The sequence below is a fragment of the Gopherus evgoodei genome, chromosome 11, assembly GCF_007399415.2.
Source record: "Gopherus evgoodei ecotype Sinaloan lineage chromosome 11, rGopEvg1_v1.p, whole genome shotgun sequence".
Classification (NCBI taxonomy): Eukaryota; Metazoa; Chordata; order Testudines; family Testudinidae; genus Gopherus; species Gopherus evgoodei.
The window spans coordinates 30,008,031-30,030,476 of record NC_044332.1 but is presented as its reverse complement, the minus strand read 5'-3'; the positions used below and the strand labels follow the sequence as shown (position 1 = coordinate 30,030,476).

Genomic DNA, 22,446 nt, shown 5'->3' with positions numbered 1-22,446 from the left:
GATTTTGTTATGAAAGTGACTGTGTAAAGATATATGTCTTACAAATCAGATCTGTTCCTTATGCACATTCGGAGGCGTAGGTCTTTATTTAGTTAAAAAAAAATAAGTTTTACTGCTTTTACTCCTGTTAAAACTGCGAGAGCAAGCACAACTCAGAGAGTATGAGCTGGATTTTATTCATCCTTGTGTGTTATCAACAGAAAAAGTTAATTATTTAGTTATTGTGAAAACTCAGTGAAGGCAAAGGGAATTTCATGTGCTTATCCAAAGGCCGAATTTTGCCTTACACGACTCTTGTGGTGGTTCGTTCAATGAAGTTCCAGATTCTGCAACCGTAACTCATACTAAATGAAATGAGAATAGTCATATGTATAAGTAAACGCTACTCACCATGAGTAAAGTAATTCATCACAAATTTTAAAAAATCAGGAATGCCATCTAGTCATTTGAAAAAAATGGACCCAACCCAAACATTTAATTTCCCCTCTGTGTCATGTTTTATGTGGATTTATAAAATTCTGGTGTTGAGAATTATTCTTCTGAAACATTAGCAGATTAGTTTTACATAAACCAGGCATTTTAAAATAGTCATTACAAAGAAAAGGAAAGGCAAATGTGTTTCACTGAGCAGTTAACACATGCTGTCAAAGCATAATAAAATTCAAAGCAGGAAAAGGAAGACAATAGTGTATAGTTCTTAGATGGATCATTAAAGGAAGATATACAATTTTATTTAGTTCATCCAGTGAAAGATTAAAGTTTTAAAACTCTGTACCTAATTGTTAACATGGTCTAAGACATGATATTTTTACAGGAACCTTCCCTGTAGAAATATTGGAGATATCAAAAGCAAAACTGTTTTATTGTTTTTTATTGATTTTTGAAGAAATGAATACAATAGAGAAATCTAAGAAAAACCATCTTCTAGATCTATAAACATAATACATCAAAATACAGGTAATATGCAATCAATGTTTGGAACATCTGCATGGTGAGCAAAATATCAGAAGAACAAGGAAAACCCACCTTGGATTGAAATAGCACTTTCATAGGTCAAAGGAGGAAATCCAGAGATGAAGGCTCTAGATCTGATTTTAAATTCAGTGAAAGGTGATTAAAATGGAAAATCTCAAATGCTCAAGACGAAAAGTTTTTATATACCATTAAAAAGTCACAAAGTCTTTCTGGATAGTCAAATTTGTTTCTTATCTAGCTTGACATTGCTTATCTCATCTTATCTTGTCTCCTGAAATAATTGAGTTACTGGACGAATTTGACATTCTTTTTCCAGCAAGAATTTTACTTAGTGGTCAGTGTTAAGCATAGTTTGTCATCACTGTTCTGATATTATTCTCATAATTTTTTGACGTATTATAAGTTAGTCTGAAGCAGCTGAAGCCTTGTACAAACAAGGTATGTGATTTTAAAATGGTATGCAGGGATCTGCATTCATGCTTATAAAAGGAAGCTCTTTCACATGACTGTGTATCTGCTGTACCTCCAATACCAAACAACTCTTCTGATTATTTTCTGTTTGGTTAGAGATAACATACAGCAATTCTACAAAGTGGTCATACTCAGGAGAGGAAGGATACTTCAATGTACCAGTGTAAAGTACTAGCCCAGGACTGGGGAAACCTGGATTCAAGTGCCTGATCTGCCACAGATTTTCTGGACAAGTTTGTTAGGCCCAGAATTGTAAAGGTATTTAGGGCTTAATGATGTAAATCGGTATCTTTTAGCATCAGAGATTCAGGCACTTAGGCATCTACTGGGATTTTCAAAAGTGCCAATCTGCATCTTTAGACACCAAGTACCTTTAGAAATCTGGTCATTAGCCTCTCTGCACCTCATTTCTCCATCTGTAAAATTGGGATAATAATACTGCTTTACCTCACAGAGATAAATTCACTAATGTCTGTGAGGTGCTGAGATACTGTGGTAATGGGGCCCTTTATTATTAGCTACAATAGCAATGTACTTATCTGAATAAAATTAGCATATTTGATGCATATAAAGTTACAATAAGAATGAATAAGGCATTTAATCTAATGCAATTTTTTTTCTTTTGCTTTTTTGCAGACAAAACATGGATGCACACTCCTGAGGCTTTATCAAAGCATTATATTCCCTACAATGCAAAGGTAAGAAAATGTCAATTAATTTCGTCTTTGTTTACATTTTATGACAGACCCAAACCAGTGCGGTACAGGAGTCTGGTCCTATTGGTATCCAGGAGGTGGGCAGGTGAAGCCCGCCCACTTCTAAAGGATCTTTCCCCAGCCTAAGGGGAGGATCCACAGGTCCGGGACACCAAATAAGTACGGGGCTCAGCTAATGAAAAAACAGGATCGGCAGTGAGGTCACAGGGCGAAACGAAGGGAATCTGATGAGGACACCGAGCAGAGAACCCCAGAAAACACCCACTGCTCCTCGAAAGCGTCAAGGGAGCCAGTGGATGCTGCCCAGAGGAACTCTGCCCGGATGTATGAACGGACGGAGGAGCAGAAATAGGCCCCACAGTCACAGAAAATCCCGTCGGCCAACCTCCTCTCCCTGGTTTTGTAGATGGCTAGTTCGGGCAGGGCCAAGAGGAGGTTGACAAGGAGATCCCGCGTCTTTGTGGGGCCACGAATGGGGAGTGCATAGATAAACAGGTGAGGGGAAAAGTGCAACCAAAAACACAATAAAAAGTTCAAGAGGAGCCAGAACAGGGGCTGCAACTTGGCGCACTCTAAATAAATGTGCGCCAGGGTCTATTTCATGCCACAAAAAGGGCAGGTGTTGGGGATGGGTAAACTGCGCCAAGTACACGCCTGTGCTCACAGCCCCGTGAAGGAGCCGCCAACTGACATCCCCGGCGGGCCTCAGGACCAGGGCAGACTATAAGCTGGCCCACTGGGGCCTCTCACCTTCGAGAGGTGGCAGGAGGTCCCGCCATTTGGTATCAGGGCGGGATGTGAGGATGAGGTAGTGGAGAGTGTGGCGCACGAGCGTTTACGGGTGTTTCCGTGGCGCGGCCTGGAACAGAACTGGCTGCAGATCGTGCAGCTGGCTTACAGTGAAAGGGTGAGGGGGGCCGATTGGGTCCACAGGGAAGGGGTCCTATAAAAATGTCCACGGGGCCTGGAGTGGAGGGTGGGCAGGGCATGCCCTCTCGCAGGACCCGGTCGAGGTAAGCCCAAGCAGCAGGCAGTAAAGCAGCCTTCACCTCCTGAAGTACGCGCCGGGGAGCACGAGGTCTGGAGAGCCCCATGCGCTGAGTGAGCATCAGGGGATCCATCCAGTCTCCACAGTTGTAGTCCAGGAGGTCTCCGACCCTGGTGACTCCCACCAAGACCAGCCTCTGGCACACCGCGGGGGACTCCGCCACCTGCACACGAAGCTGGGGATTGTGTAGCAGGGGCTCCGCGAGGAGATTGACCCCCACGGTGGCCGCCACGGACCTGGTCGTTGAAAAGAGCTTCCAGGTCTGGAGGAGGTCTTGGTAGAAGACTGGCAGCCCAGAGAGGTCTCACAGAAGACCTCTTGGATGGAGGTAAAAGAGCTGCCGGTCGTATCGGAGCCCTCAGAAGCGGCGGAGGAAGGCATGCACCAATACACTCCATGCCAGACTACCTGCACTATACAGGAGTTTCTACAGGGCCTGGAGGTGGAAGACATGGACCTGAGTGTGTACGCATTTCAGGCCCTGTTCTCCGTCCTCCAGGGGCAGGTGGAGGACTCCTGCAGAGACCCAGTTCATCCCTGGCCAAAAGAATTCCAGAATCATCGTCCAAAGGTTGGCCAGGAAACCCAGGGCCGGGACCAGGGTGTTGAGCCGGTGCCAGAGCATGGACAGGACCAGTTGATTGAGCACCAGTGCCCTCCCTCGAAGGGAAAGGCACCGGAGGAGTCCTGTCCACTTCCGGAGCCGCTCCGTCACCCTGCCCTGCAAACCTTGCCAGTTCTCTGGCGGAGACGGATGCGTGGCGGAAAGGTAAACGCCGAGATAGAGCAGCAGGCCCGCACTCCACCGGATGGCCTGAAGCGCGGGTGGGAGGGAGCCCGCCTGCCACCCGTCCCTGACCACCAGGCCAGAGCTCTTGATCCAGTTGACCCGGGCGGAGGAGGCCACCAAGTACACAGCCTGGCAAGCCTCCACCCGTGCCAGGTCGCCCGGGTCCTGGACCACGAGGAGCACATCGTCGGCATATGCCGACAGGACCAGCCACAGCTCCGGCTCCCAGAGCACCAACCCCGTCAACCTCCTGCAGAGGAGACAGAGGAAGGGCTCGATCGCCAGAGCATACAGCTGGCCCGAGAGGGGGCACCCCTTCCGCAGTCCCTGCCCGAAGCTGACCGGCTCGGTCAGGGTCCAGTTGAGCCTGACCAGACACTCCGCGGAAGCGTACAGCACCTGGAGAAAACCCACAAATTGGGACCCGAAGCCTAACGCTCGCAGAGTGCCCAGGAGATACCCGTGGTCCACCCTGTCAAACGCATTCTCCTGATCCAGGGACAGGAGGGCGAACGACAGACCATCCCTGCACCCAAGCTCCAGGAGATCCCGGACCAGATAGAGGTTATCAAAGATGCTACGGCCCGGGACGGTGTAGGTCTGGTCTGGGTCGATCACATCCTCCAGCATGGCCCCCAGCCGCAGTGAGATGGCCTTGGCTACGATTTTGTAGTCCGTGCTGAGGAGCGAGACGGGATGTCAGTTCCGTAAATCGCGGAGGTCTCCTTTTTTCGGCAATAAGGCGAGCATGGCTCACCTGCATGAGAGAGGGAGGACCCCACTCTGCAAGGACTCGGCCCAGACACTGGCCAGGTCCAGGCCGAGGACGTCCCAGAACACGTGGTAGAACTCCACGGTCAGCCCGTCCATGCCCGGAGACTTGTTGGTGGACATGCGAGGGAGGGCTTCCGAGAACTCAGCCAAAGAGAGAGGCAGCTCTAGCCAGTCCCGGTCGCCTGCGCTGAGCGTCGGGAGCTCATCCCAGAGCACTCTGCGAGCGGCAGGATCGGTCGGATCCAGGGAGAAAAGGTGCACTTAGAAGGTCTGGGCCCTCTCGCACATCTCCGCCGGATCTGTGAGGGGGGTGCCGTTCTCTACCAGAAGGCAAGTGACGTGCTTCTTGGCCCCCCTTCGTTTCTCCAGGGCGTAGAAGAAGCGGGAGCCGCGATCCATCTCCCGAAGAAGGCGGATGCAGGAGCGAACAAAGGCGCCCCGGGCCCGATGGTGCTCGAGGACCCGGAGCTCCTCCCGCCTCTCCTGGCATGCTCCGCAAAGGGATGGATCCTCGGGGCTGGCGGCCAGATGCCTCTCCAGCCCTAAGACCTCCCGTTCCAACTGCCCTATCGCCGCATCCCTCCGTCGGCTGGCACCCCGTGTGTAGTCATGGCAGAAGAGCCGGGTGCGCACCTTCCCACATCCCACCACCACCATGCCGAGGGAAAGGCACGCCGCTGCCCTCGCCAGGCCAGCCAGGACTCCCGGAAGGACGCCATGAAGCCCGCATCCTCCAGCAAGCTGTTGTTGAAGTGCCAATAGGCTGGCCCTGGCCTCTCCACGCAGAGAGAGGCTGTCACAGTGGCAAGGTGGTGATCTGAAAAGGGGGCCGGCCGAACACTGGAGGAGTGGGCTCGTGAAAGGTGGAAATGCGACAGGTAAATGCGGTCCAGCCGGGAGTGGCGCGACCGATGGGCCTCCACCTGGACGAAGGTGAACGTCGAGATGTCATCCGGGTGATGGTTGCGCCAGACGTCCACCAGGGACTGGCGATCGACGATCTCCTGGAGGACGTCCGCGGCAGCCGGGCACTGCTCGGTCCCTGAGAGGTCTCATTCCTCGAGGGTGGTGTTAAAGTCCCCACCCAGGACCAGGCACTCATAAAGATCCAGGGAGTTGAGGAAGGCGGACGCCTGCTGATAAAAATGCAACCTCTCCAGGCCCGATGTTGGGGCGTAAATGTTGACAAGATTAACCACAAGCCCCTCCATACGAACCCAGAGGTGCAGCAGGCGGCCCGGCACAGCCTCAGTGACCCCCAGCACCTCGGGCTGTAGGTCGGGGGAGAACAGGGTCGCCACTCCAGCCGTGCAGACCGAGAAGTGGCTAAAGTAGACCCTGTCCCCCTACTTCAGCTGCCAGCTAGCTTCAGCGGCCGGATCCGTATGGGTCTTCTGCAGGAAAACCACAGAGTACCCCCCATCCTGAAGGAAGGAGAGCACCTGGCTCCTGCGGAGACCCATCCTACAGCCCTGGGTGTTTAATATAGCAAAGACGATTGGTGCCCTGAGGAGGGCTGGGGAGGATCCTTGCCGGCAGACACGCCCACGGCCTCCGTCGTGCCGCGCAGCAATCCGTGACCTACCCCGTAGGTGAGTAAAGAGTCACGGAAGAGGCGGACTCGCCAGTAGGCCGCAGCAGCCTGCTTCCCGGTCCTTTTACCCTCCCCCATGAGGGCCCTTGCGGCCTGGAGGACCTGATGGAAATCCCCCCACTGCTGGAGCACAAGCTGGACTTTGTTACTGGAGCCACGGATGTCCTCAAGGAACTCCTGCAGCATTTCCTTCAGCACATGGGGGGGCGGGGTCACTGATCTACGACTGTCCCCCAGTAGGGCCTCTGTCACAGCCCTGTAGCCCACCGAGGCGGGCAGGCAGGGGGCAGACCCCCGACGTGGCGTCCGATGGGCTGATGCCACCGACCTGCCCCACTCCCCGGTTCAACAGGGGGCAGTGTAAGGAAAACAGCAGCCCCCAATGGGTCAGGACAGGGAAAAACAACTAAAACCACTCCCTGGGGAGTATCCACAGGGGCAGCACTGGCAGCACAGGAGGTGGAGGAGACGAGGACAGGGCTGGCATCAGGAATAGGGTAGGGGACAGGAGTAGGGTGGGAATCAGGAAGGGAACTGGGGAGGGGGGCATAAGTAGGATCCTGAGTCTCAATAGTCGGGCCGCTGGAAGGTGGCCCCTCCTGGTTAGGCTCAGAGATCTAGGGAGTAGGAAGGAGACCCCCAACAATGCCAGGCTCAGCCACTATGGTTTGGGCGGTAGCCCTGGCATCAGGAGATGGATGGCCGTCAACAGGGTCCCTGCCCGGGAAGGAGGTTGGGTGCTCCACACCCAAGAGGGACAACCGCTGGGAACCGGGTCCCGGCAGCGGGGCACCGGCCGTCTCCTCAATGGGCTCGGCGGCCGTCAGCAGGGTGCCAATTGCAGCCGGGCTGATGGAAGATTCCAGGGGACCCTCAGAGGCGGAAGCAGAAGCAGCGGTTAGGGGAAGGGAACACGGGGACAAGGGGATCGGGGTGAGGTCGCCCATATCGAGGCCCACTGGCAGAGGGTCGTCCTCTCCCTACGTGACCGGGGTCAGACCGAGGGCCTCGATCTCCTCGTAGATGGAAGAGAGATCACCGTCTGCCACCCCAGTGCCCTCCCCGCCAGCACCCGAGTCGACGCCCACCTCGGCGCTCGCAGGGGCTTCGGATGGGAAGCGGGCGAGAGAGGCTCCCTCGGGGGCTTCCACAGGAAGGGACTCTGAAGGAGGGGCGGTGTCACCTTCCAGTGCTTCCACGGTGTCCCCAGCCAGCACCACAGAACGAGATTCATCAGGTGGCAAGGCAGAAAGCTCGTCATCGGTGCCCCCCTTCCTGCTCTTCCGGGGGGTCTCCGAATCTAAAGGATGTAACGGGGCCCAAGCCTTCTGCTTGCCCCACCTCCCCTGCACTAAGGACCAGCCCTCCATGGCACCATCTGGGGGCTGGCTAACAGGGGTCGGGTCGGGGGGCAAGGGCAATGGCTCAGGGACTCGGGGAGGCAATGGTGGGGTAGCAGGAATGAGGGAGGATTCCCCCTCGGGTGAGTCCTCTCTCAGGCCTGGTATTATCTCCGCCACACCCTCCTCCACAGTGGTGGACCGAGAAGGAGGAGGGGCAGCTTCAGGTGCTGGGCAGCCGGGGTATCGGTGGTGACAGGGCCGGCGCCTTGCCGGGGCTTGGGGGTCCTGGATGCTCCTCCATGCCGGGCCAAGGGGCAGTCCCTCTGGACATGCCCCATCGCCCGGCAGAGGTAGCACCGGGCCTCCCCTGTCGAATAGTGCACCCGGTAGTGGGCTCCCTGGTAGGGGACCAGAAAGGACTCCTCGAGCGCCTCTCCATCACGCACCGCCGGCGGCAGTGGAAGCTGCACTTGCCGACAGAATGAGAGGACATGACGGAGGGTGGGGTCCTTGCAGCCCAACGGGAGAAGGTTGATGACAGAGATGGGGCGCTCCAGGGTAGAAAGGACGGGCAGCAGGGCGGCATTGGGAAGGAAGGGAGGGACAGAGGTCAGGATCAAGCAGACCCGCAGGTCTTTCAATGCCCCCCACCGCCAGGCCTGTCTCTACCACCTCCTGGGCGGCGGCCTCCGATGCCAGGAAGAAGACCACCCTCCCGTACATTTTGGAGGCCACCACAATGGCCTGGGCCCCACCACCCTCGCCAACGCCCGCATGTAGGTCTCCACGTGGTGCGAGGCGGGCACCAGGAGGCAACGGACGCCATGCTTCCTGGTTAAGGTGGGGAAGGGGCCTCAGCCACTATAGATGGTAGCCAGGGAGGGACACCCGTGGAGCTGGTGGAGGGAGCAGCAGGGAGGGATGCCGTGGCCGGTAGTGGGGCTGCGGCAGCGGGGGCAGTCTCTGCCATGGAGGGCCTGGCCTTTTAGCGGGGCCCTTACCCTTCTTCCCACCCTGACCTTTCCCACCGGCTGAGGGGGCTCCCCCTGAATCGGAAGGGACGAGGGACATGGCAGCAGCGGGGGTCTCCCCGGTACTCGCCACCGCCGGTGCCCCAGCAGGGGCGGTGGTAGGTGGATCAGCAGTGGCGGTCGAGGTAGAGGCTTGGGAAATGGACACGGGGGCAGGTGGAGGAGGGGCGGTGGGAGCACCGCGAGGGGTCTCCCCCGCTGTGTCCCCCGCCATAACGAGAGCGGGGAGGGGGACAAACAGTGAGGGGAGGGGGGGAAAGAGGAGGCGACCCCCTTCCCCGCTAGGCTGCAGGCAGGGGAGGAGGGTGCCAGAAAGGGAAGGCTAAAGAGGTGTGGGGAGCAGCTAAGGACTTAGGGGCGGGAAGGTGTCAGGTCACCGACTCAGAGGGGAATTCCGGCTCCTCCAGCTGCACTATGGGATCAGGGGGGATAACGGCATAAGGGGCTGCAGTGAACAAGGGCAAACTCAAAAGGGGGAAGGGCACAAGCCCATGGGAGGGGGCCTGGGCGCACAAGGGGAGGGACCAATCAGGGCTGGGTGATCACAGGGTGCGGGGGGGAAGGGCAAGCTGGGAATGGGATGGAGGGACCATGGGGCTAGTTGCAGGGCTGGGGCAGGACAATGAGGGCCGCAGAAGGAAACAGGTGGGGCAGACAAATATGGCATAGGAAAGGGGGTCAGCCCAGGGGGTGGAGGAGGGTGCGTCCATGGGCACTTATGCAAAAAAGTCAGTGCTTGGCTGCTGTTGCTGTAGGCTCAAATGGTGGAAGCGGGCGTGGTGAGCCAGGCAATCAGCTCAGTCCCAAAGGCAGGAGATCAAAGTAGAAGGAAAGCAGCCAGCAGGGGTGGTAGAGGGGGCAGCAATGGTGGTGGGGGCGAAGGGGGACACGGATGGACCGGGGGCAGGCTCCACGCCACACCCCCGGTGTCCCAACAGATACAGTCCAAACCCCCACCACAAGAGCACAGTTCGAAAAAGACTCAGTCCAGTAAAGCCCCCTCCACAACGGTCCTCACATGGTCTTCCAGCAGCTGGTGGTCCTCTTCTCCTCCTCCTCCTCGCGGCTCCAACAGCTCCCCAGCAACAGCCACAGTAGTCCCAGCAGCTCCAGGTGGTGGTGGTCTGGTGTCCAGGCAGGAGGGACCCTGCTCAGATGGTGGTGTCCTCAGCAATAAGAGCTGGGGTCCCTCACTCCCCTCCTTCTCTGGGAAACAGGTCTTCAGCAGCCTTCTCCTCCCCCCCCAGGGCTGTAGGTGGAGTAACAGCAGCAATTGAGAGTGGTGGGGGAGGTGAGGGGATCAGCAGCCAGCCAGCTAGAGGGTAGCAGAGAAGTGGGGAGGTGGGGATGGAAGTGGTGGTGTCTGGCCTAGCCACGGGAGAGGGAGCAGCAGCAGCAGCCCTCTTCCTCCTCCCCTCTACAGCAGAGGAATAGAAGGGAGATCTACTGGCCACAGGAGAAGCAGGTTTCTGTTCCCTGAGTGACCAGAGCAGGGGCTGCACTAGAGTAATCAGGAACCTGCTAGAACCAATTAAGGCAGACAGGCTGATTAAATCACCTGCAGCCAATCAAGGCAGGCTAATCAGGGCACCTGGGTTTAAAAAGGAGTTCACTCCAGTCAGGCGAGGGGGGAGCCAGAGGAGAGGAAATATGTGTGAGGAGCTGGGAGCAAGAGGCGCAAGGAGCTGAGAGGGAGAGGGAGAGGGAGAGGGAGAGGGAGAGGCTGTGCTGTGCTGTGCTGTGCTGTGCTGTGCTGCTGGTGGACTAAGCAGTACAAGCGTTATCAGACACCAGGAGGAAGGACCTGTGGTGAGAATAAAGAAGGTGTTTGGAGGAGGCCAGGGGGAAGTAGCCCAGGGAGTTGTAGCTGTCATGCAGCTGTTACAGGAGGCACTATAAACAGCTGCAATCCACAGGGCCCTGGGCTGTAATCCATAGTAGAGGGCGGGCCCGGGTTCCCCCCAAACCTCCCAACTCCTGATCAGACACAGGAGAAGTTGACCCAGACTGTGGGGAAGATCACTGAGGTGAGCAAATCTGCCAATAAGCGCAGGACCCACCAAGGTAGAGGAGGAACTTTGACACAATTTTTAAAAATAAAATGAAAGGAAATTTTGAAATAAGTCATTTTGAATAGAAAAATTGTGAAAATGTCAAAATGCTTCAATTTGTTAGATTTTTTTTGTTACTGAAATAATTTAGCGAAATCAACCCCAATTCTTGAAATATGTTAGTGTTCCCAAATCTGCTTTTTAGTTTTGTTTGTTTACTGGGAAAGCTTTCAGGTGCAAAATTTCACCCAGTTCTGTTTGATAGATCCACTGCTGCATGGATTCTCTTCCTCTCCCCGCATGGGGTGCTGCCAATGTATCAAGCTACTTCACCTAATCAAAGAGGTTCCTCATCCCCTATGCATCTGACCACCACTTGTTCTGATTGTGTGCTGGACCTCTGATTTGTCCTCTAGAGGCAGTTGATGAGAAATAGTTAAAAATATTTCAAATTTTGAAGGTTGTCACATCAGACTGATTACAAGAATTTTCGCTATAAGCTGGGGACTTATCAGTTGGAAGCAACAGAGGAGTACAAAGACCTGAGTGTACTGATTGATCACAGGATGACAATGAACCATCAATGTAAAACGCCATGAAAAAGGCTAATGCATATCTATGATGCATCAGGCAAGGTATTTCCAGTAGAGACAGGAAGTGTTAGTACCATTACACATGGCACTGATGCAGAGAACGACTACTATGAATGGAAAACCTACCTTTTGAGAGGAGATTCAAAGAGTCTGGCTTGTTTAGTCTAAACCAGGGGTTCTCAAACTTCATTGCGCTGCATCACTCTTCTGACAACAGAGTTACTACATGACCCGAGAAGGGGAGAAGAGACCAGTAGGGCCGCCCAGAGGATTCCAGGGGCCAGGGGCCATCGGCAGCAGGCGGCTCCGGTGGACCTCCCGCAGGCATGCCTGCGGAGGGTCCGCTGGTCCCGCGGCTCCGGTGGAGCATCCACAGGCACGCCTGCGGGAGGTCCACCGGAGCCGCGGGACCAGCGGACCCTCCGCAGCCATGCCTGCGGGAGGTCCACCGGAGCCGTGGGACCGGCAAGCGGCAGAGGGCCCCCCGCGCGGCAAAATGTCTAGAGCCGGCCCTTTTTGGCAGCGGGGGGCCCTTCCGTTCTGGGATCTGCCGCCAAAGTGCCCCAAAGACGCGCGGCGGGGGCCCCTCGCCGACGAATTACCGCCAAAGCAGGACCCACTGCCGAAGTGAAGCCCGCTCTTTGGCGGGAATTCAGTGGCAGGGGTCCCCGCCGTGGGTCTTCGGGGCACTTCAGCGGCGGGTCCCTGAACGGAAAGGCCCCCCGCCGCCGAATTACCGCCAAAGACCGGGTTGCACTTTGGCAGCAGGTCCCGCTTCGGCGGTAACGCGATGGCGGGAGGTCCTTCCACCTCGGAGCGGAAGGACTCCCCCACCAGCGAAGACCGGGAGCGGAAGAAGCTCCAGGGCCCGGCCCCGCAAGAGTTTTCTGGGGCCCCCAAGCGAGTGAAGGACCCCGCTCCAGGGGCCTCGAAAAACTCTCGTGGGGGCCCCTGCAGAGCCCGAGGCCTGGGGCAAATTGCCCCTCTTGCCCCCTCCCCGGGCGGCCCTGGAGACCAGGCCCCACTGCCTTGGGTGGGAAGAGAGGGAACCACAGCCCAAGCTCCGTTGCCCCAGGTGGGGTGGCGCTCATGCTTCAGCTTCAGCCCTGGGTCCCAGCAACTCTAATACTGGCCCTGGAGACACCATTAAAATAGGGTCACAGCCCACAGTTTGAGAACCGCTGGTCTAAACAAAAGAAGACTGAGGGGAGATACAAGTATTCTCTATAAACACATCAGAGGGATAAAGGAGGAAGAGTTATTTAAGTTAAGCACCAATGTGGACACAAGAACAAATAGATATAAACTGGCCGTCAACAAGTTTAGGCTAGAAATTAGGCAAAGATTTCTAACCTTCAGAGGAGTGAAGTTCTGGGACAGCCTTCCAAGGGGAACAGTGGGGACATAAAACCCAACTGGCGTCAAGACTGAGCTTGGTAAGTTTATGGAGAGGATGGTATGATAGGGCTGCCTACAATGGCATGTGGCCCATCAGCTCCTGCAGTAGCAAAAATCCCAATGGCAGGGGATGGGGCACTAGATGGGGAGGGCTCTGAGTTATTACAGAGAATTCTTTCCCAAGTATCTGCTTGGTGGGTCTTGCCCACATGCTCAGGGTCTAACTGATCACCATATTTGAGGTTGGGAAGGAATTTTTTTCCCTGAATCAGATTGACAGAGACCTGGTGGTTTTTCACCTGCCTCTGCAGCATGGGGCATTGGTCATTTGCAGGTTTAAACCAGTGTAAATGGTGAATTCTTTTTAAATTGCATCTTTAATCCATGATTTGAGGACTTCAGTAACTCAGCCAGATGTTAGGGGCCCATTACAAAAGTGGGGGGTGAGGTTCTGTAGCCTACAATTTGCAGGAGGTCAGACTAGAAGATCACGATGGTCCCTTCTGATCTTAAAGTCTATGAATCTGTCTTCCCTGTAATAGATGTTTGGTGGGATCATTGTTTCATCCATGTGTCAAGAGCAATACTGTAACTGGACTTTGATCTCATAAAATAAATGTCCGTGACCAAGGTACCTCCTCCATCTTCATTTTTCTTTAGTTCTGATTTATTTCTTGAATCTGTATAGAGGCAGAGAAATCTCATAGATAGGTGTTGGTACAGGTATTTTAGAAAGTATTTCAAAATGCAGAAGGAAACAAAGAAACAGTGGATGCCACAGTAATGCCCAAAAAAATAACAGTCCAGCATCAACAATTGTTGATGGAAATAATATTCAGTGGAAGACTATCTTCAGGCTTATTATGAAGGTCAGTCATTCCAAGCAGAAGCCTATTTGACTGAATGCATTCTCTATATGTCTGCCATTTAGTATATGTTCACAACATCTGAGTTGTTTTGGGTCTCTCTATTACTTAGCTTGAGCATTGGCAGATTGTACAGCATACTCACCAGGATATCTTTGAAACTTCTGCCCAAGCCGGGCAGCCCCTGGGCCAGCAACAGCAGTTTGAGTGTGTGGGAGGAGGCTAGGGGCAGAGGGATTGGGTGGTACAGGGGGAGGCACTTACCTGGGGTGGGGAGCTTCCCGGCTCTCACTGGCATGGCCCCCCTGCAGCTCCTAGGTGGCTGAGGGGTCAGGAAGGGTATCTGCGCCCACAGGCCTCACGCCTGCAGCTGTCATTGGCCATTGGCTGCAGTTCCCAGCAAATGGGAGTTGTGGCAGCTGGTGCTTGTGGTGGGAGCAGTGAAGCCTCTGTCCTGGCCCCTGCCTCTGCTGCCTAGGAGCTGCAGGAACGCAGAGCCAGGTCAAAAACCCTGCTGTGTCGTGACCACTCCCTCATTCCCCCCACCTGCCAGCCAGCACCAGCTGGGGTCCCTGACTGTGCGCTGCGCCATGGCCAGCCTCCCCACCCCAGCACCAGTAGTGCCCCTGGACCACCCCCCCCCCCAGAGCACCTATGCCCCCCCTCCCACAAGTTTTAGTCACAGACAGTATTTTTAGTAAAAGTCATGGACAGGTCACAGGCCCGTGAATTTTTGTTTACAGTCTAACCTGTCCATAACTTTTACTAAAAATACCCATGACTAAAACGTGCCCTTAATCATAAACAAGGCTCTGCACGTGATTTGCTAGAAGAACCACAGCAATAATCGCAAGCTCATTAAATATAATCTTGCAGAATTTTGCCTTAGTCCTGCAAAGACCAATTTTTTCTCAGCAATCAGCATTTTAACCATAGGTTGGTATATCACAAGTGAAACTCTTAAAAGAGCTTTCACATTCTGGTGTGAACAACTATGATATACAATCATTGCTATCAATTCAGGTGCCAGTCATGCTTTTATCTTGCATTTTGAAAACAATATTGTAAGATTTAGGGACCAAAAAGTATATAAAGATGGACCACTTGTAACAGATCAGTCAGTGAGAGTGCCTGAGCTTGAAACTACTATATTGATTCCTCTATTTATAAGCCTATATTTCAAAATAACAGCCTCAGAATTAAATTAACTATATTAAATATAAATTTATGATGCTATAGTATAGCAGTAGTATGATTTCTATATGGTAAAGAAGAATTATTTTACTCAGTATGAGTATAAGCTTTTTATATAGGTTACAAAAACAGGCTGTTATTCATTTACAATATAAATATAAAACCCAATATACAGCTCCAATATTTGAAACACCTGGCTCCCCACCAATGTCAATAATTTTCCTGGCTACTTACAACAGAGACACTGAGATCCAGATCCTCAGCTGGTGTAAATTGGCATAGATCCACTGAGGCCAATGAGCTGTGTCAATTTACACCAGTTAAGGATCTGTCTTTTCAATCCCAACTTTAAAGTGTCATTTTCATTACTTTTTCTTGGCTTCCAATATTTATCTTTGCTTTTAAGGTTAAGAACATACATACATACAAAAGTCCATGATTTTTTGTAGCGCTCCAATTTTGTAACTCTAGAACACTAAAAAGTGTATCCAACCAAAGTAATATATTGTGTGAAATAATGGTGCAAGCTTAGGAAGCATTTATGAAGTTTCCGAGACTGGGCTCATTAGTTTTTAGAAAATGCTTATTGGCCACATAAATAGTGTCCCATTGAGAATACTACAGTATTACATCTCCTATCTCCTCCTGCATTTGAACATTAACAAAGAAAAATACCATGACACTATTTCTCATGGGAATGATTTGACAAGGTAATTAGTTTCATGAAAAGAAATAAAGATGAGCTGCTTAAAAAGTCAAATAGAATAAAACTTTATTATGGAAAATAATACCATAGAATCACATGCAAGTACATAACTGAGTTTAAAACAGCTAAACTAAAATAAATTCTTCCAAATAAAAAAAAGGAGTATACTAAGAATTTTTTCCTGATTTTTTTTTCCAAAAGTTAATGTTTATTTCTGAGATGATGGAGAAGAAAAGAAATTGGTAATACATAAGTGGAAATACTTTTTTTTTTAAAGGGCAGTGTATGTGCTATACATTGCTATGGGTCTTTTTATATAAAAAGGCCAAGCAAAAGCAAATTCAGTGCAAGCTGAAAGGCCTAGCACCTTGCAGAATGGAGTTTTATGTACAAATTGTAGACGATTCATTGATAGTTTCCTTTTTCATTTATTTGCTTTGGAAAGGCCTTTTCATATATGTTAATAAAGAATTAGCAATGTATTGTACTTTACAGCACAGCAGAGGCAACTTTAGTTGGGATCCACGGCTGCAATTATATCCACAGAAATCAGGCCAGGTCAGAACAAACCTGAGTGATGGTATGATCTGGTACACGAGGTTACAGTGCTACTCATGTTTTGTGCCTGCTATTGATGGTGTGGGAAGTGACTATCCTGCCCCATCCAGGCCCAGATCCAGTTTTTGCTGCCACTGGCATCATTGCATCAGGCCCAAAGTGACCTGTAGGGCTGAAGTTCAGCAAGATTTGGAATGGGGAGCAGCCCCCCAGCAGCACTGCCCTGCCTTTATTCCCTACAGATTGTGCAGCAATCCCAGAGGGCTGGGTCGTCTCTGATCCTCCCCTCTTCCTTCTCACTCCTGTCATCCCTTCTCCATCCCAAGCAGGATGGGAGCAACACCACAAGCCTGGGCACTCGCTGACCCTCCCTGGTCCTTCATCCACACACCTATTCAGACCTATTGAATTGAGAGGCTATACCCACCCCTGCAGCAATAACTCTACGAAGTCACTTCTGTAATATGTTATATTGTTTTTCCATGTTTCATATGTAGTCATTTGGCTATTCCCTGACTCATTTCATATTTCCATGGCAGCACGCGTGTGTGCGCGCACACACGCACACACACACATGTATGCTTTTTATTGGATCTGCCACATGGGTCCAATATTTGTGCTAGTGCCTGGCATCATGGTAAGAAGATGGTTTGGAGATTAAACTGAGGCTGGGGACTATTACTGCCGTGCTTTACTATACATTGACATGCTAAACTCATGGGAATGTACTGCCCAAAGACCGACAATGGCTTGGTGATGTATGAGACAACCATTTCTTCAAGTCAGTTTTAGGCTTATTTTCTTTTCACAACTTAAAACTTCAAGTTAGAGCTATGGATGCCTTTGTTCATTCTCACCCAAGTTCAAACTTGTCATTTAAAATAATAACCTTTCAGAAAAATTTTCTGTGCTACCTTACCTTTGACAATTAATCATTTGAAAATATTCGAAACAGTATACATATCTCTATGGAACATGCCATCAGGGATATTTCATCCCCATTACTAAATGTGCAGTTTGAAATTAGAAATCTATAATACAAGCTAGATATGTAACAAGCACTAAATGCATTACAATTAAATATCCTGCAACAAAATACTGCCTGAGAAAGTTATGTGGTATCAATCCTGACATAACACAGAAACTTTGTTCACTGCAGTCTAAACTGATTCATTTTTATCTGATAACACTTTCTCCATCATCCGTTAGGCCTGGACTAAGCTAAGAAGTTTTGCCAGAAGGACTATGTTGGTTAGCATGGTGAAAAAAATCACACCCCTAACCGATATAGCAATGCTGGGAAAAGTTCTGGTATAGACACAGTTATATTGGCAAAAAAGTGCTTTTGCTGGTATAGTTTATTTCACTCAGTACACCTGGAGAAACTGTACCTGCAAATACTCTTGCCCAAATAAGCTGCATCTCCATTAGGAGGATTTGCTAGTATAGCTGTGCCTAGGTACTGTCTAGTGTCAAGGCCTTATTCTCATATAGCCTTCTGCCTTATAGGTCTGTCAGATTCTGAACATACTTGATTTATTTCCTTTTTTCCATCATGATTTTCCTTTTAACCCAATACATTTATCTCAGTTCCTCTTCCTGTTACTGACGCTTTCCTTAGGAATTCCTATTTGTGCCTATTATAAATGAGGTTGCCATTGGATGAAGGTAGCCCTGTGATGATTGTTATTAGGATGACAAATAATTCTGAAATTGTAATAAATATATCACAAACAAAGGAGCCAAATGGCAGAGTCTGGAATGACTATGGTCTTGGGCCAATAAAAATAAATGAGACTATGCAAAGGGTAATTGTATACCATTTTCAAGAAAATTAGATGTAAAAAATGCTGGAAATTATAAGACACGGTAAAATAAAAAAAATAAAGATTAGAAGGTAAATGTTAGGTATAGTGAGACATTCTGAAGAAAGCTCCAAAATGTCAGAAGTAAGAAACTAATGAAAGAGAAAGGGAGAACATAACAGGGCATACAATGAGACATAGGAAATGTAGATGATCATAATAATATCAAAATAATTATATTAACATTGTTTCAAATAATTTTCATTAAATAATATCAAAATATTCTAGATATAATCTTCATATTAATATAGCAAAGGTTTAAGCACATGAGAAACTCAGTATTGAAAGAAAAATTAAGTAATTAGTGCAAGAAAATGCAGATCCATAGTTATTAATTATTATATTATATTAGGATCCCTAGCTTTGGGTTCCATTGTGCCAGGCAGAGAACAGACACATAGTAAGAGACATTCCCTACCCTCAGAGAATCTTGAACTTTTGATCTTCAGAGAACTGCTTGAAAAAACTTTCTGTGACTTCAGATAGGCAGTTGTGTTTGAGGGAGCAAACATTTGAAAAACAAGAAAACAGTGTGGGAGAAAGGAGGGGAACTGAAGAGGGATTATGGAGGCAAGTTTTTTTTAGTGGGGAGGGATAGCTCAGTGGTTTGAGCATTGGCCTACTAAACCCAGTATTGTGAGTTCAGCCCTTGAGGGGGCTACTTAGGGAGCTGGGGCAAAAATCAGTACTTGGTCCTGCGAGTGAAGGCAGGAGGCTGGACTCAGTGACCTTTTAGGGTCCCTTCCAGTTCTATAAGATAGGTATATCTCCACATATATTTAGATTTTCAAAGGAACTCACCTGTCATGGAGGCACCTAATTGAAGTGGCCAGATTTTCTAAAGTTCTCAGATCCCAACAATTCCCATATCTCTCATGGTGGATGCTGAGCACTTCTGAAAATCTAGCCATTTATTAGCTCCTTACATGGAAGCTTTAGGATACCATGCTCTTTTGAAAAGCTGACCCTCAATGACTTGTCCAACATTACCCAGGAAATCTGCAGCAGAGCCAAGAATTGAACCCAGATCTCCTGAGTGTCAGTCCATTCTTTTATCCACAAAACTGATCCTCTCTGCTGATTAACTGTCCTGTCAATAATTAAGAGATTATGGTGCAGCAATGTAAATAATATGTACAGAGTATAGTACCTATGCAATGGAGACTCCCAAATCCAAAAACACAGGCACACTGTGTGTCCCAGTCAAGCATACACACAAATGTCCAATGAATGTGCAGGGTACTTGCATACTTTAATAAGTATGTGGCTACTGACTAGTGTATATGTGCAGTCGTTTGCCTTACGCATGCATTAGTTTCAGCTCACCCACAATCATTGGATAATTTGGACCATATTTCATATATGCAGCTATGGAGATTAAACTTCAAAGATTTTGTATTCTTCCTTCCTTTTTAAGATATCTGCGGGCTAAGTTTATAACATCAGAGTGCTACTGTTGTACTAGTTACTGGCATCCAGGGAAATATGTGCAAAAGGATGAGGCAAAGAGATACTTTCATAAAAGAATTCACATGTGATAAATAATTGAAACAAAGAGAAAACACTTAGCTTCTTTTAATTTCTGAAACCTAAACTTGGAGCAAATACTCCAATAACTGGAACTTGATCGGTAACTAGCCAATGTGTCATCAGCCAACAGTAGTTTTAATAAATAGGTGGCCAGTGTGCCATCAAGGCATAGCCACAACTCTGACTTTCAACAGTATTTAATTAATTTGTTCTAAAGTTTGTTCAGTGCTGGTTTGAATGAAATGTTATGGCATATAATTTGCTCATTTATCCAAATGTACATTCCTGTCCCTTGGTTAAAAAAAAAGAATAGATGACAAAATAAAGAGACATTGATCAAATATCTTTGTCCTGATTCTGATCTCAGTTACATTAGTGAATTATTGCCTTACTGGAATTAAGCCCCATATATATACACTTTACACACACACACACACACACACACATATATATATATATAGGTGTAAGTGACATAATCAGAATATTGGCTACATGAACTGTAATTAATACACATTAGAAATAACACTTAAAAGGCAAATTCTGATATTCAATCCACCCAACAAATCTCTCATTTGCTACATATCTCTCTTTCATATTCAGTATTTGGTCCCTTCACAATACCAATGAATAGGATATTGTGTAGGGATCAGGTACAGAATATAAAACAGAGATCTGAAATGCAAATAAAAGGTATAAGCTATACATTCCAGAGGAGGACTTGACTGTATCAATTTCTCTCTATATATAGATAGATAAAAACATAATATAGTATAGTATTTATATGTATATTACTGTATCGTGTGTGTGTATATATAGATATAGAGAGAGACAGATAGACAGACAGCAAACAGAATATAGCATAGTATACATAAGCTCCCAGAAACCAGTGAGAGCAGCTGTATATACGTACATAGGTCTTCCATGTTTGTGTATCCCGTTGTCCTTGACTCAAGCAGTTGAGAAAATGATTATATAGGGCAGACATTGAGATGATAATCCAACATGTTTTGTGCAATAACAAAGTCAGTGTAATAAAAATTACTTGCAGAGAAGACAAGTGGAAATTTTCCCATTGTGGCAATATCCCTCTTCCTGCAGCAAGTTTATATTACCATACTTTGACATTTAGTATTGTACCCTACATCAAAGGGGATATTTCCAGAAATATAACTTGAAGTTTAAAAATAGGCACTTGTTGAATCTTTATATAGCAATTTTGCAGGGCCTTTGTGTCAGATCCTGTCTTGTAGTTAGTGACAAAACTCCCACTGACTTCTCTGGGAGCTGGAACATGCTTCTACTGGGTTAATGGTATACTAACTGCCCTTTGGATTCTTCCAACCTGTGGCACTTCTCCAGCCTGTGAGTCTGCACTTTGTTTATTCTGCCCTTATTTATTTGTTGCATTAAACTAGTGAAACACAATTGTTTAATCTTCTCCAGGATTATCTGAAAATACTTCATGAGAAAAATTGACTATAGCATAAGTAAATTTGAGGGAGGAATGAAGATAGTACGTAATATATTAAGCTAATGTAAAATAAATGATTTTCATCACTTGGGTTTATAGGAAAAATCAATAAGTTAACGACTTAATGTTGTTCCATATAAGAGTACAGTAGTTAGATAACTAAACGATTTGCCAGTCATAGTAATTGAGTTGGAAGTAGGATCAATAAGATGACCTTTGTCTGCAGAATGAAGAATCAAATAAGGTACAAGCGAGCTGGAGGTATAAGATGCTGCAAAAAAGTAAGGTCCATGAATAATTTTAGGTAAGGGATTTTTAAAGGTGGAATTGAAAATGATGTATCTGAGTCAACAGAATCCTCAAAGGTTGGGGATGATGTGGTCAGAGTTACAGAGCCTGAGCAAGTATGTGGTAGAGCTTTGAACAACTAAAAGTTTGGGAAGCAGAAATAAGTGGTGGCATAATAGGAATTGAATCTTATGTATGTACTTCATATTACAAGATGAACAAAGAAACAGATTGCTGAAAATGTCTTTCATGCTGTTAAGCAGGAAGCTTTTTTTTTCTAAAGCTCCGTGAAACTGGTTCATTTGAATATCATTTGTGACTGAGTCTTTAGCAGCTGAATAAAAAAATATATATATAGTTGCTGGGACAGAATGGGGCTTTATGCATATCACACAGATGTTTTTATATCCTAATACAGTTTTGACTGGCATAAACATAGCAAGAGTAGGAAGATGGGAAAACACCTTTAGGTGGCAGTGATCAGGATTAGAAATGGAAGATGGTAGAAAGATGAAGGAATGTTGCTGAAAGCCTGGAGGGGCAGGAAAGGAACTTTATAAGGAACAAAATAGCTATGCTGCATATCAATATTGGAATTGTTAGCCAATCTCCTATTTAAAACAATGTTCTTTCCCCAGAATGAAACAAGGTTTATTAAATAATTTTTGTCTATAACTTGCATTATCTTTAAATTTCTCTCTTTTTAGTAATATCTTATAGGAATCATTTGTGTTTAATTAGATTGTAATGACACCATTTTTGTCAACTGAAAAATATTTTCATGGTGTTTCTTTTATTATTTAGATGCACAGTAAATGCTGGGTAGGCTCTAATCTGCTTTTTTTTTCAGTTCAGCTGTTATATTTATCGATGCCAAATTCTTCATAAACTGTCTGTCCTGTTATCTGCTTTTACCCCAAAGTTCAGATTTACTCTAGGGGAATGCACAGGTTCTAATGTTTGCATTTCTTGTGTTTTTGTTTGTTTTTCACTCAGGAAGCTATTTATGACCCAAAATAATGAGACATCTGTTCTTTTCATTCACATTCAATTCATGAATGGTGGAAAGACTAGGAGAAGACCTCATTTTTCCTTATTTCAGCTCTATAAATGACTTGTGGAGGCCAAAAAGCTTTGGGGAAAATGCAAATACCAATACCAGATACTCCAGTGTAGCAGCATTC

The 22,446-nt window shown here is 48.1% G+C and overlaps 1 protein-coding gene across 1 annotated transcript in view; it reads left to right on the top strand.

Moving 5' to 3' along the window:
- GULP1 (GULP PTB domain containing engulfment adaptor 1) overlaps nt 1-22,446 on the top strand; it is a 286,451-nt gene that overhangs the window by 160,585 nt on the left and 103,420 nt on the right. Inside the window, 1 exon segment of the mRNA XM_030580450.1 lies at nt 2,083-2,144. Within this exon segment, the coding sequence (XP_030436310.1) occupies nt 2,083-2,144 (62 nt within the window).